This window comes from Streptopelia decaocto (genome assembly GCF_964273445.1).
Source record: "Streptopelia decaocto genome assembly, chromosome: 2".
In the NCBI taxonomy this organism is placed as follows: domain Eukaryota; kingdom Metazoa; phylum Chordata; class Aves; order Columbiformes; family Columbidae; genus Streptopelia; species Streptopelia decaocto.
This window is the reverse complement of record NC_138655.1, coordinates 12900599-12916213: the sequence shown is the minus strand read 5'-3', so window position 1 is coordinate 12916213 and position 15615 is coordinate 12900599. Positions and strand designations below refer to the sequence as shown.

General features: G+C 40.2%; 1 protein-coding gene across 1 annotated transcript in view; it reads left to right on the top strand.

Annotated features, from left to right (window-relative positions):
* FER1L6 (fer-1 like family member 6) overlaps positions 1-15615 on the top strand; it is a gene marked incomplete at both ends in the record, with an annotated part of 81081 nt that overhangs the window by 51215 nt on the left and 14251 nt on the right. Inside the window, 12 exons of the mRNA XM_082045782.1 lie at positions 1007-1117; positions 1844-2005; positions 3169-3352; positions 3551-3732; positions 5263-5385; positions 5517-5556; positions 7423-7535; positions 8664-8795; positions 9836-9961; positions 10988-11115; positions 12860-13030; positions 14212-14372. Of these exons, the coding sequence (XP_081901908.1) occupies positions 1007-1117; positions 1844-2005; positions 3169-3352; positions 3551-3732; positions 5263-5385; positions 5517-5556; positions 7423-7535; positions 8664-8795; positions 9836-9961; positions 10988-11115; positions 12860-13030; positions 14212-14372 (1633 nt within the window). The remainder of the gene's footprint in view (positions 1-1006; positions 1118-1843; positions 2006-3168; positions 3353-3550; positions 3733-5262; positions 5386-5516; positions 5557-7422; positions 7536-8663; positions 8796-9835; positions 9962-10987; positions 11116-12859; positions 13031-14211; positions 14373-15615) is intronic.

Below are 15615 nucleotides of genomic sequence, written 5' to 3'. Positions count from 1 at the left end.
AGCCTGTAGGCTGTGAAACCTGTGTTCCTACTGTCCTCTGCTACCACAGCCTGAGCTTCTGGTAGCAGTGATCACCAGGTCCTGGCTTCAGCTGTTTTAAGTAGAAATTAGCTAAATCAGGCCAGGCTTCAGACCTGCCCTGCGTGGACTGAGAAAGCCATAAATACACTGTGGAAAATAGGAAAGGATTGGGAAAAGAAGCCAGGGAGCTTTCCCACAGAAGGAGAACCAAACAGGCAGCAGAGCCTGGAGCACAGCAAGAGGCAAAGAGAGGGTCAAGGCCCAGAGTGGCAGTGAAGCGTGCTCTCCTCCCACCCACCTGGCACAGGGCAGCTCTGTACACCCAAATAACCTGTCCCACATTCAGGAGCTTATGCACGATCACAGGCAAAGGACATAAGTGCTGCCTGCCTCAAGGTTTTAGTAGTTGCACAGAGAAGATTCAGCACTAACGCTGGAGATGCGATTTGCAAGTTCTCAAATGCTGACAGCATGTAGTAATGCAGAACTGCTATTCTATTGTGGCTGAAGAGCATTATGTCTGTCTGGCAAACGTGTGGTTTACCTGATGTGTACTGTCTGTTCACCAGCCTTTTTTAACTAGAATCAGATCAAGAATTTTCCTGCTAAACCCTTCTAAGCAGTTTTGCTCAGGATTTTTGTTAAATAGAATTACCGTGCTTTCTATTTTTAGTAAATATAATTACCATGCTTCAGTACACGCATGTCTTTAGGGCAGACTATGTCCTGCTAGGACAAAAGAGACTTTTTTCAGAAAGGTGCATAAACCCAATCTATTGAATACTCTTTCTGCCAAGTGTTTTAGTATCACAGCATGACAGACAGCAATCCAGGTCACATTCCTTCCACAGCACAACCTAACTACTCTACAACTCTTGTAAAGCTTCATTAAATTGATGTGTTCTATGTACCATTCACAGACACTTCTGATATGGCTTTTATTCTTCCAAAAAACAGCCTAAGTTATGACTGCTTAATTTTTCAGATTCCTGAATTAGATCCAGACAGACTTCCCCCACTGGATCCACCAGATATTGGCCAGATCTACCCCGTCCCTGCCAACATCCGGCCTGTTTTAAGCAAGTACAGAGTTGAGGTAAGTTACTTAGAATATTCCCATTTCCAAATCCCAGCTCCTTTCATTCTTTCACTGAACTGTAACAAAAAGGGATGATGATTTTAAAATCCTGACCAATAGGAATCACATAAAAATAGCATATGGATCCCAAAATAAATATGGTAAGCTGAGGTCAAATTGATTCTCTGAGGCTGGGCATGCGAAGCAGTTCATCCACCTGAGGCCACCAAAGGCTACATCTCAATCCCAGTCTGCTGGAATGGAACTGCACCCACAGCAGAGGGTGGCTGAGGGACCTGCTCTCTGTGCAGCCCGGAGAAGAGTCTGCAGGAGATGGAGAGCTTCTCCTTGCAGCTGACCTCACTGGAGGTGAAGTTCAGCATCAGCCACCTACCAGGTCTTTTCTGGGTCCCAAACAACTATGACACTTTAAACAAAACAAACCCCTGCTCTTCCAATTGATACTCCCTTTGTCCCACTGAAAGGACAAGTTTTGCAAACATTATTATTATGGCTTTCTGTTGGCAATAACTTCTCAATAACAGCTGGATGTTATTAATTGTTTAAACTTCCATCGTAATCCTGATGGTTATTGGATATCAGATTTAAGTTTGTTTTGTTTTGGTTTGGTTTTGTTTTCCTGCATTCCCAAAGGGATACAAGGTGATGGGATGCCAGCAGTGGCTTCCCCTAGACTGAGAAGTCTCTGCAGATGATCGATGTTTCTCTCTCTGCCCACCACAGGTCCTGTTCTGGGGTGTTCGGGAGCTGAAGAAAGTCCAGCTCCTCTCTGTAGATCGCCCCCAGGTTCTCATTGAATGTGCGGGGAAAGGAGTGAAATCCTCTGTCATTCAGAGCTACAAGAAAAATCCCAATTTCAGTGGCCCTGCAGACTGGTTTGAAGTGGTGAGTACAGGGTGCTGCTCCTTGTCTGTCCATTCTCTGATTAGGCAACGTGTTAGTTACTAATTTCTGTCCTTTATTGTCATATAATTTTGCCAAGAAAGATTGGACCAGGTGATCCCTGAGGTCCCTTCCAACCTGGTATTCTATGATTCTGCAAAATAATTTCCTCTGTGTCTTGATTAAATACTAAAGGACAACTATTCTTATGCAAAAAGCTACTGATTTGAAGATGCTTTGAAAGACTTCTACAAATGCATGATGAAAGAAGATGAAGTTCCTCATGTTATGTCTCAAATATGCAAGGCAATATGTTACAATCAGGTTTTTAGTAATAGAGTGGAACTTGTTGGCAGATAAGAGGATTATTTTTAGTGCTTTTTCCTCCTCCTCTCCCATTTTGCAGGGAAGGGCTCAGTTTCCTTTATTTTCTTTAAGTTATCTTTATTTTCATTTGTGCGTTACTGGACTATTAAGGGTTTTGATAATTTCTGGCTCAGAAGCTCTGGACCTTTTCACACTAGCTGTTATGGACTGGAAGTCTAATTATCACCTGTTGACTGGGTTGTAAGAGCTGGTACTTTCAGTGCACAAACATGAGCATCAGAAAAAAACTTGTCCAATTTGCTCTAGTTGCTAGCATCAAGAAATAAGCTGTGTATTTTTAAGACAAAAAGATATTAAAGCACTAACCTGGATACTGAAGTATGGTTACTGCATTATTTTCAACCTCCATCATATATCATATGTCCAAAGTGCTGTTTTCCCTTTGTAATTCATCCTATAAAGCATGTTGCCATGCAGTGTCCACATCTGATGGTTGAGCACATGGGGTTCATAGGCTTGAACAAAGCAGCAGTGGCATTAGGACTCACAACCTCCAACACTGCACTCATTCCTTCTGAACATTTCTGAATCTCCCAGTTTATTCTAACAAGAGGTGTATATATAACAGCACAGGACTCAACTCAGTAGCACAGGCCACATGGTCCGCGCTGGATTCTTAAAGACAAATTTTTCTCCAGACTTTGCAGAAAACTGTGAGCAGAACTTTATTGTCTATACTGGATGCATTTTGTGCTTTGAGTACGTTAATAGCTGGGTATTCTATACCTGTTCTATATTCTCTAGCAATGCTCATGCTGCTGTTTGTCTTCCTCCACTAGGAGCTGCCTGAAGATGAACTCCTGCACCCACCACTAAGCATCTGTGTGGTCGACTGGAGAGCATTTGGGAGGAGCACTCTTGTTGGAACACACACCATCAATTGCCTTAAGCAATTCCTATGTAAGACCCAGCTGGGTCCTCAAGCTACACCAAACAGACTAGACATTGTAGAAATTGAGAAAGGTAAATGTCTGATCCTGGCCGCAAACAAAATACAAAGGACTGACTCAGAGGCTTAACACTGGCACGTACTTGGAAAATATACTTTATTGTGTTGAGAGTAGGGTCAAACTCTTAATGAGATGATCATTTGATGGTCACCAAATGTGATGATAGCATTTCTGGCAAAATCTTACCTAACTTGCAAAGTTTCAGTTTCAGCTTCACCTGAGTCATCCCAGCCTGCTGATTTATCCCAAGAACCATTTTTAGCTGATCACGTTTATGCTGAGGTGGAGCAGGGTAAATGTACAGTGGTAGAGCCAGATCCATATCTCGCAACACTTCCTGCTGGTGAACCAGAGCACTCTGCCTCTGAACCAGAGAAAGAGAGAAAACAGAAGGTGAGTATAGCTGAAGCTGCTACCTAATTTCTGCTGCAGCCTTGCAGACTCAGACCTTCTTATAAAACGGGAATCTCTTACTTAACTCAGGATTAGAGACTCTGGATACTAATATTAACACCCACACTATCTTGCTGGCCCTTGAGAGAACTAGTTAGCAATGCTGCTTTGGCCCCATGTAATTTCATTACTTCCATTAATAGATACTACCTTTCCTTCTGTGCTGGATGTTCATCCCATGGGCAAACACTACTGGAGTAGTAGGATTTTTTATTTTTCTGGCTTTGAATGATCTACTTAATTGCAAAAACTCTCACTGTGAATGACTGTTTCTGTGTCTGTGGTATTTAGGAAGGGAGGAAAGTCCCTTTGTGCTTGGTGCTGTACAAATGTGGAACAGAAAGTCTGCTTCCAGAAGATTTTATCATCAAAGTATGAAGCTGGTGTCAGTCTGTGGGCAGAAGCAAATAGGAAAGTACAGCAAAACAAGGCAATTCTGGTCCACATGCTGTTTACAGTAGAGTGTATGCTCTGGATTGTGCACATTGTTTTTGTTCAGATGCACATGCTCCTCCTTTGTAGTTTCTCCCATCACAATCACTTTTTATTAACAATAATAAACGTAGAGAAGCAGGACTGAGTTTCATTTAAGGAGCTCTTTCTGCAGCTACATCAAGTGTGTTTCTTTGACCTTTGATGTTTCAGTGGTCAGATGTTTCCAGCATCCTTCATAATAAGGATGTCAAAGAAACTACGGGGATGTATTGTTCCCTAGATGTACACACTAGTCTGGATTTTTCATCTGGTACAGAACAATTTTGAGGCATGACAGCAAAGTATAGTAAGAAAAGAGTCCTAGAGAGAACCCCATAATTTAACCATCTGTATCATATTAATTATAATACTCACTTATCTTTCATTTCCAGTTATCTATCTTTTCTCCAGCCTCCCCAGCCAGGCTGACAACTCTCTGTAAAGGGTGCAGGATGAAATACTGTTTCACAAGGGCAAGAATGAAGTTATTAAGATTTGCCATGTGAGCAGGTGGTCTTCAGGAAACAATTGTAGCTGTTTTGTGGGAAGAGAACAATTCACTTGCAGCAACTATTGAGACTCTTTCTCCTAAAAGGCAACGAAGTAATAATGAGAATCCTTAAAATACTTGCAGACTTAAGTGGTAGAAACTGACTTGTATCTGAATGTTTAGATCCCTCAAATCATTATCTATTTCTCTACGTAGATCATGTATTTCTTCATGTAGCCTGTTGCATGGGTTGCTCCTGTGGCAACGTCTCAAATGCTCAGTGTTTTGGCATCATCAGTAAGTAATATATAGATAGCTTTAATATGATGATCACCATGAAGTGTCTTGGAATGAAAGACAGAAACACTAATTCATATTGTATTTTATTTAGCTCTTGGAGGCTGACGTTTTCTTCCTAGACATCTGTTCATGCTTGATGTTGTGAGTCAGGTGATTAGTTCTAATCAGTTCTGGAGTTCAACAGTGTTTTCCCCGTGCTTTGGTAGGATATGAAAAAATCCATCCGACGGTCAACGAGAAGGAGAAAAAGAACAATTGCAGATGAATCAGCTGAAAATGTTATTGACTGGTGGTCAAAATATTATGCTTCTGTGCTCAAAATGCAAAAAGTAAGTCACCCAGAATACCAAAAAGTCTCACGGATGTGCAATATTGTAAAAGCAGATTTACTTGTGAATTATTACTTTTTTGTATTACATTCATAATGAGGAGTTTCTCCAACATCTTTTTCTTTTGAAAGGCAAAAGGAATTTTTTCCAGTGAGGGAAAAGCAGAAGACAGTAAGTGAACTATTTGCATTTTTCTATTATTTTGTACTAGTGGTTTGCTTCTGTAATATTTTACTGTTAGCAATTAATATCTGATAACAGAGTTCCAACAGTATAAGGGGTTCTTTCCTCTGCAGATGATCAGATGGCAGGTAGGTTATTACTTCACAGGCAGTGTGGGGTTAACATAAGTTTCCTGTCATTCAAGTCTCCTGCATGAAGACTTGTGAAGTCAAATTCCTAAATGATAGAAGGTGGATATTATACTAATCTTAGGTTGCATTTTTAACAGGTCTAGAAAATAAATTTCTTTCAGTTTTGAATCCAATTCAAAATCCATGATGTAGGAACAGATTCTGCTAGGAGACTCCATAGGCATGCGTGTTACTTCTGTGGCTGTGAAATTTTGTGTCTAGCTCAGGTTCAAGCAGAAAAAATTTTGCACAAGAACCTGAAAGGATTGGCCGGAAATAGGGTCTGTGTGTGTGTGTATGTATATATATGTTTCCCTAGGTTCATACTCCATGGCTTAACAGGTCTTCCCACAATCAAACAGAGATCTAGATTTTTTTCTTTTTTTTCTGATATAAGCGACTGCTTCAGCAGTGTGGGAAAGAAAACAAACAAATCTGCACTGTTTACACAGAGCTGATATTCAGAATTAAACTATAGCATCTTTCCATGCCAAGGCTGAGTGCACTTCATCAACAGTTGAGGTGATTTCTATTTTAAAGGAGGTGATGAGATTGCTGTGGATGGAAGATATGACCTAAATGTCAGATGGTATCCTTCTGGAAACAGCAGCTGACAGTGTTTCAGTGATCATCAGAGCTGCTGAGAGATGAGATGGAGATCGGTTTCTGAGAGGAAATCACTTGTCCAGATAGATGAAATATTCAAATAGAAAATGTTCTACAAAGGTGTGATATTCACTTACCATTAGATATTTACTTGATATTGTAACATCCATTCACATGCTATTCACGCGGTTGTGACATATTGATTTTGACTGATGACTTCAGATCTTGTAAATACTCTTCTGATAGTTTTTGTTATGTATTTTAACCTATGGTGATAAATATTATACATAGAGGACAACATTGATATAATGTATACATATATATATTTTTGAAATATTTAGCGATATCAAACACACATGAACTACTCAAAATATGAAGATAAAGTGAACTCAAAATGATTGGATTCAATGACTTGTATTTGGACTCAATGATCTTAGAGGTCTTTTCCAACCTAAACGATTCCATGATCCTATGAAAATCCAGAATTTAGCCAAAGAACTGAACCGCCTCAGTGCCATTTTTGAAAGCTCAGCCGCTATTTGTTAGGAAGCCTCCTTTCAGTGGAGTCTGACTTGGGGCTGGTCAGATACCTCCTTCCCGTTCTCATACTTCTGGGCTTTCACAAGGTGAGATACACTTATGATGCCTTTGAGCAGAGAAAGACTTGGATCACCTGAAATCTGAAGTACCAGTCAGCCTAAATAGTGTCTTCCAGTTTTAAATAAGCCTTTTAATGTGAAAGATGTTAAGATTTAATAGTTTATGTTTGGGGGACTCAGAAATGAAGGAAAAGGGTATTCTGGAAGATGGCCTACAGGGAGGAATTTATACAGGACACCATCACACTTGGTCCACAAAGCTCATCATGAAGACTGCTAGGCCACAGAGAGGATAAAATGCCACCTCTAAGTCTGGGAGGAGTGGTGGGAAAAAAAAAAGAGGACCCTATGCTTGGCAGTGGGAAAATGAATGCAGAAAGAGCCAGGGGAATCCTTTAAAATATATTTTGCATCCTGATCTGAAGCATTTCATGGGCTTTGCTCACTAAAACCTACATGATGTCATGAAATCTCTGCAGATAAACATTCTGACCACATCGCATTGATCATAGAAGAGGAGCCAGATAAAAAGAAGAAGGACAAGACATTGAAAAAGAAACAGAAAGAAACTCCAAACCTAGCAACCCTGCAGGTAAGAAAGAAGTAAGGCTAAGGTGTGAGGCTGTTATTCACTCTCTCCAAAATCTGACATCAGTGGCTGAGTTTAACAATGCCCTCCTTACATTTATTTCAGTCACTTTGAAACGAATAAAAGGCACAAAATTATGGTGGCAATGCATATCAGCACATGAGACACAGAGGAAACCAGGTTCTTGTAGGGTGGATCTGGCCTTCTTGGCCTTAGACCTTTAAGTTACCTGGATAGATACAACCAGAGAGCTATAAGTGAAAATTCAGTTTTGTCACTCTCCTGTAATACACTGAATTTGGAAATTCCAAATTTGATGTTGGAGATATTACAGCCTATTAAGAGTGACTTAAAAAAGACTATGGAAAGCATCACTGCAATTGCTAGTTATGTCCTTCCTGATGCGAGTTAACATTCATTTTGCATTAAATTTGGTTGGATAAAGATAGAAGGAATTCAAAGAAAACTCTGTGGGTCATGCAAAATGACTGGAGGAGGCTTGAAAATATTAGGATTTCTTGAATTCGATTTTAGCTGAATAAAGGGTAATTCTAAACCACTGTTTCCATTTTTTTGAGAGATGGCAGTAGTCTAGGCCCTTCTATTTCACACTGAATAACACTTGATAAATTCCAGGGGAGAGTGTTGAAAGAAAAAAGCATCCTTTAAAAAATGGTCTGGTCTCTTACCTATCCTAAAGCTCTGTCCCCACATCACTTCATTAGTTTCTGCTTTGCTCTCATGTTCTGACACATTAAAATAACAGAATGGGTAGGTGCATGAAAGGCACACTGCAGAGAGGGAACAGAAGCAAAGCGCACCACCTCCACACTCTTGTCCCCCCACATCAGTGCTTATAAATGTTCATTCTGGCCCTTCTAGAGCCACTTCTACCTTCTGCATTAACATGCTATTCCAGTAGTCGGGAAGGACTCTGGTTAAGGACAAAACTGCTCTTTTTTAAAGTGGGGAATTAACTTCTTTTTTTCCTCAAGAACTTTTGCAAAACTTCGATTTTATTAAAAATGTGTATTTGAGTCAAAATGGAATTCTAGTCATCCTGTAATAAAAAAGTTGCCATAAATATTTTCACTGCACCATAAAAAAATAAGCATTCTCCTATTTTCAAAGATTTATGAAGGAGACTTGGAGAGTGAATTTAATAACTTTGAGGACTGGGTGAAAACTTTCCATCTCTTAAGAGGAAAATCTAATGACGAAGTTCATGCTGACTCTGAAGACAGAATAATAGGAAAGTTTAAGGTGAGCTTTAGTGTTGATTAAATGAGTAATACTTTAGAGACTTTATGTTTTCAGGCATATCTCAGGTATGCCAAAGATGAAAGAAAAAGACATTGACAGTCCGTTGTAAATACTTATCTCTTTTATTGGATCCAGAGTCATATTTTTCCTTTCCTGTTATCTGATAGATGAAAGCAGAATCCAGCACTAGGTGTTCACTGTTGTTTTGAAACAAGGAATTACAAAAATGTTTTCAATCACAGAAGAGGGAGAAGAGATGTATTGAATGGTCCAGATTCCACTAATGTAACTTAATTGCTGAGCTATCAGTTACAGCACCTTATATGCAATTTTCAGTAATTTAAATGGAGACTCTTACCGCTACTCCAGTTGGAAACAATAGCACAGCCTGATCCAGGGCACCATTAGGCAATCCGAAAGTGTAGTTCAAAGCATGAATAATGTTAGTAGAATTTCAAACATTTTGTAGTTTAAAGGAACTGATTAAACTCATTGATACCTCGATTAGTTTGCAATGCAAATTTCTGTTCAAATGACTTTCTAGTTGCTTTGAGGCAGTATGAGCTACTCAGCAGCGTGAGTCAATATTGGTTTATATGAGTTGTACAGTGGCTGCTAAAATACAGTTGAATTTCAGTCACTGTGTTGTGAAACTAACTCAGTTGAATTATCAGTTTGCAAATATACAGCTAAAAACAAAATATAATTTTTAGAATATTAATACCAAGAAAACCAGATTTCAAACACCTACAGGTGTTAGTCCTTTAAATAATGAAATAGAGAGCTGAGACCATGCAAGCACTTCTTACGACCATTTAAAAGCGATGATAGTAACATTCTATAGAGCAAAGACATTTTAAAAGATGATGTTTAATGCACTGAAGCCACTGTTCCCTTTGAGTGGTACCAGTAAATGTGCTGTGTATATGTAGGTACTGCATTGCAGGCTGCATGAATGATGTTTTATTTGCATTCAAAAGGTTGTTTTTGTATTACATTTGACCTGTTTTCGAGAGAGATAAATGAAAGTGTATTACTAGGGCTCCTTTTGCATATACCCAAGTCCTGAGGATGGCAACTTGCTGGACGGAGGGCAGCCCCGCATCCTGCAAGGGATACCACCAAACCACTCCGTCCATGTCCTCATCAGGGTTTATATTGTGGCAGTAAGTACACAGATGTTCTTTTAACATTGAGATAACTTGAACATTTCTTTTCAACTTAGTTTACCTCCAGTCTCTTTGAAGTGAAGCTTCTGAAAATCCTCACCCATGTGCTACAATTTTTATTGGTCATATTTCAGAGGTTTCATGTTGTAGAAATGGGTGCTCAGAGTAGAAAATGTTACATATTCCTCATGATAAATCACAAGACATGAGAATCACTTTACTTATTCAAACTGAAAGGGCTAGAGACATAAATAACACAGTATGGACAACCTGTTCCATCCATGTTATCCAAACTCAGCTATTTTTAGTCAGTAGAGCTGTTTCGAAATGACACACATTTAAACAAAACCTTCTTGGGAAGAGGGAAATGGGATGATATTTTTTGAGTTCTATGAACTGCATGTAATCAAAGTAGTAGATGTTGTGAATAAGTTATGGAGTGGAGAAAGACGTAGAAATACAGAGAATGAGATGATGAGGGAGCATGGTGTGAGAAGTGAAGGGGGTAGAAGGAGATAGTGTTTCAGAGAAACAAGACGGTTGCTGGTGATCTAAGATGGGAAGAATGGCATGCCAAAGAGACAATGACAAACAAAACAGAAGAGAAAAATAGAAAGAGGTTGCTTTATTTCCTGAATATAAAGACTTCCAAGCCACCTCATAAATACAGTCTGAAGAGTTTTTTTTTTATTGCTCAAGGATCTGGACCAATATTTTCGGGAAACCTTTCATTAATCCTTCATAAACTTGTGCAGACAGCTTCTTCCTAGTGTTGCCCCTCCTGCTCATCTCTATTTCCATCTTAGTGGTGGGACAGCACTTACATGTGCTGCACCTTTGCAAACTCTCTTTTCATCCAGATCATCTTTTCCCAGTAACCTGCAAAGCTAAATGCCAAATTTTAAACTACATGAAGCAAACAAAGCCCCTGCACTTCCAGAACATCCAGGACTTGGCAGGAGACCCACAGTCCTGTGTACTGACCATGCTACTTCTTGAGGTCACAATCTTTATTCCTAACAGGCATTTAACCTCAGTCCAGCTGATCCAGATGGCAAGTCAGACCCCTACATTGTCCTGAGACTGGGCAACACTGAAATTAAAGACAGGGAAAACTACATCCCCAAACAGCTAAACCCGGTATTTGGAAGGTCAGTGATAGCATATTTTCTTATTCAAGGGTGATTTCTGCTTTATCACTTGCTACCACTATTGTTGTTACTATGACAAAGATGTTTTGTAATTCTACTTGATAAAACATTGAGAATTGGTGTCATCCTGTATCTTTATAAATTATTTCACTTTCATACCAGTCAAAACACATCACAGAATGGAATCTATGAGAGGCTTTGCAAAATGATGCATGAGACAAAATGAATCAACAAATAATCTTGTCTGTGCAAATGAATGCAGTCATTAATTTTGAAGTGAAATAAATATCAGCACAGTAAAGTGTGGTTTCACAGTCTTTGTTGCTATTTAAGTTTGAATAGAGTGCCAAATAAATCTAATCACATTAGGACTAGGACAAAAAAAAATAGTTTTTTGAACCCACACAGTCTTCTGAATGGAGAAGCCGGGGTAAGCTGTCAGTGAACATCATTGTAGTATCGACGCTTCATGATTATTTATATTGTTAATGCTATTAACTGGCTTTTTTACCAGTAAGTTTCCCTGTTTTAAGAAGGCTGAAAATATTTTGGATTGAGATGGAGTTATTCTGTAAGAACATTAAGGAAGAGAATCTATACTACATTGGACCAAAAGCCCCTAGGCCAGAGTCCTGTCTGCAAAAGCAGAGACTTAAAGAAAAAAGTGTAGGAAGACAAGACCAGAGTGGTGCCTCCATAGAATGCTGTGTCAGTTTCTGTGATTTAAGCTCTTCCTTAGCAGAGGTTGCAACTGAACCATCATTACGATAAATCGTAAAGCACAGCCACTATTGATGCATATAGAATCATAGACTGTCCTGAGTTGGAGGGACCCACTGGGGTGACTGGACCAGCAATTCCTTCGCAGCAGTAGCATCAGTCATGGTAACCACCTCTCAGCATGCTAGAAGCCCTAGTCATTGTGACACCACCAACCTCTAGCAATCCCACACCATTCCCAAACATCTCTTTCCCCCAAAATCTGTTCTGCTCTTGCTAAAAAATTGACTTCAGCCTCTTTGAGAAAAAGGGAAAAACTGATCCTTCAGGAGACAAAGATTAGTTTTGCCCGTGCTCTGGAGAAATATGGAACCAACATCATGCTGATGAGGATGTTCTGTCTTCCACTGACTTGTCAAATCCTTTTAAAAATCACTTTTATATTTTCAGCTTCTCTAAACATCCCAACAACAATTCCTATCCCTGAAAAATGTTCTCTGTGAAAAGGGAGTTCTGATCTTTGTTTTTTTGAAACTTGTTTTAAAGCTTTTGCCTGATAATTTTGTTCAGTGCCCCCAGATTCCTACGTGCAATTTTTAATCTGGAGCTTTTGGAAGAAAACAGAAAAGACTCAGATATTCCTTTTGGGCATTCTGAAAAGTATGTGAGATCTCTTATACATACAGCTTTGTTAGCCTTGTAATTTGCATATTTCCACCTCTGTGGGATTCAGGATAAATCATTGCAGCTGACCAGCTCAGTCCCATTTCTCTGTCTACTGTAGGTAGAGACGATGTTAGAACTGTACGAGGGTGGAAGGGAAGCAGGAGAAAGAAAATGCTTTTGTACTGTGTGTTTCTAGTATGTTCAGATATTTCATTGAAACAAAAAATACTACAAAAAAAATCCCCAGTTCTTATTAGAAGAGTCACTTGCCAAACGTTGTTTGCACAGTGTTCATTAACTTAGTCCTTTAGGCTTCAAAACGGATTTGACCACATGTAGTTCTCATTTTATGCTGTAGATCATTTGAAATCCAAGCTACGTTCCCCAAGGATTCCTTGCTCACAGTCCTGATCTACGACCATGACTTTGTGGGAACAGATGATCTCATTGGAGAGACTAAAATTGATTTGGAAAATCGTTTCTACAGCAGACATCGAGCTACCTGTGGGTTACAAAGTCAATATGAAATGTAAGTATCTCTGCAGACAGCAACAGGGAGCAGCACACAGTGAATGACTTGACTGGAAGGAGGAATTCCAGATGTGGATGAATATTATGCTTTCTCCAACACAGAAGTGTCACAGGAGGTACTTTAATTAAATTTCACCAAAGAGCTTAGCAGTGGCTTTGGGTAGCTGCCAGCCTCAGTAGGAAGTGGATATTTTAAAATTAACAGCATTGTTTGTTCAACCAAGTATTTTAGATAGTAAACAGGCTATGTATAACATACCTGCTTGATAAACTGCCTTTGAAGAAGCTTAAAGGGCAAATGCAAAATAATCTGTCAGAGAAGTTATGACAGATCTACTCTGCTCTCAACTATTCAGCTGCAGCTGGAGTGACTGCAGCAGGGGTGGTGGGACTGATGTGGCACTGGGGGCAGCGGGAGCAGAGCGGGGCTGCTGCTGTGGCCTCTGAATGGAGGTGGGTCATAGGCCAGTGGTGCTGAGCTCCTCATCCCTGTCATACGGCTGTACACTCAAGGACGTTGTGCACAAAGATTAATTAATGCAGAGAAAGTCAAACTAAAATAACTCGATCACGCTGGGGTGAGGCACTAACCTGAGACATGTGGGTTTGTGGTTCTTCTCCTGTGATTGCTTCTCTGTTTTATCTACAAACGAAGGTTGGACAATGTAAAAAAGCAATTCAGAAACACAGACCAAACCCCACAACTCTCATTGTCAGCTCAGCCTCCAGTGTAAGATACTTCTTTAAGTGATTGTTTCAGGTCCCAGATAATCTCAGCTTTTCCTCTGCATTTGGGACCTGCAGAACACTTCTCCTTAAATAGAGGTAGAACATGTAGACTTGAATCCTTTTAGGTAGAACAGGGAATGAACTCTGATCCTTTTCCTCTTGGAGAGCATGCCAATGCCTGGGCTACTTTGTCAAAGCTGTGGATAAGGCTGCCTCAACTTCTCTTGTGTTTTAAGAGAAACGAGTGATTGACCCAGAACCTGAGCAGACAGAGGAGGTATCTCAAGTAAGAAGTAGTGCTGGACAATTCAAAGGAAAAGTTTGGCTAAGCACATGTCAGGGCCACTGACCATAAAGTGAATCTCTGCATGGGAAGTCCTGATTTGCCCGTGTGCTTTGCTGAAAGAAAACATCACCCATTTTTCTTCACTCTCTGTTTTCTCCTTGCAGAGAAGGGTACAATGCATGGCGAGATGCAATCAAGCCAAGTGAGATCCTCACTAAGCTATGTAAGGACTACAGAATAAGTGGACCCTTCATGCGGCCTGGGGAAATACAAGTAGGAACAAAAGTATTTAAAGGACAGACAGTCTTCACAGAAGCTGAGAATGGTAATGAAGTAGTTAATCATTCTTCAACTGCATTGTAGCAGCACCAAGAGACTGTTCAAGCTCCAGCTGGGGCCCTGTTGTGCTGTACACTCTAAAGTCAGTTTACTGGAACCTGTCATGCTTTGAAATACTCATACAACTGGGCTGATGAAGGCTGTGTCTGTATTAGCTATTACTGCAGCTTAATTGCAGAGAATCTGTAAAGTCAGACAGTTATTACTGATGACCTGACACCCCCATGGTAGGTGTTGGGGGATATTTTGGACTAGCTCCTGCCTGATCCCAAGGGTGGGGTGCCCAGGATTGGTTGGAGTGCAGGGGATCCTCTTGGAACAGTTTCATCTGAAAGGAGTGCAGCTTGCATGTCCTGAGATCCTTCCACATAGCAAATCAAAGCATGGGAAGTCAAGGAGAGTCCTTTAAAAAATGCATTCCCTGTCTAAACTAAAATACTAGTGCAGACAGACCCAAGAAGTGAGAAGAAGGGGGAAGGGATATGCAGTGAGTCAGGGTCAGATAAGTCCTCTGTTTGATCACAGCCAGGTTCCAGGACACTTACCTGCCAGTCTTACCTTATGTACTTACCTTTCTTCTGTTGTTTTTTTCCTTCTCTTGGTTATTACCACTCTAACTGCTCTTCTAAAGCACTGATCTAGTGAAAAATGTCCCTGCCCATGGCAGGGGGTTGGATGAGATGATCTTTGAAGGTCTCTTCCAACCCTCTTCCATTCTGTCATTCAGTTTTATACTAAGGGTAAGGAAAAGAGTTGTGAGGATGGAGACTTTCAAGGGGAAGCAAAAGGAGCTGCTCTTGGAGACAGCAGTGGACACTGGCAGCCTAGGGAAATCTCTACTCCCTTCTCTGTGTTTAGTTGTCTCTGAGCAAATTCCCCTTGGCAGCTACAAAGTATAGCTCACTCAAGTGGAAGGTTGCTCAGATAGCACTGTTGAAGGGAGAAGAGTTGATTGATCTTTTGTTTCTTGTCCTGAGAGAGATTTATGACTCCAGTAGTGTTGTTTGTTTTTCTCACTAGCAGATGACTAACTGCAATTACCAGCAACAGGACCTCTTGCTCACAGTTCTGGCTCACTAAAATGAGCTTCAGACAAACCAACATCAGACAAGATGGTGGAAACCAAAAGCAAAGAAATACAGAACCAGATGGCAAAATCCGAAGTACTAACGTACAGAAGTTTTTAACATGTTATAAAGATACAGTTTACAGCATAGTATTCTGCATGA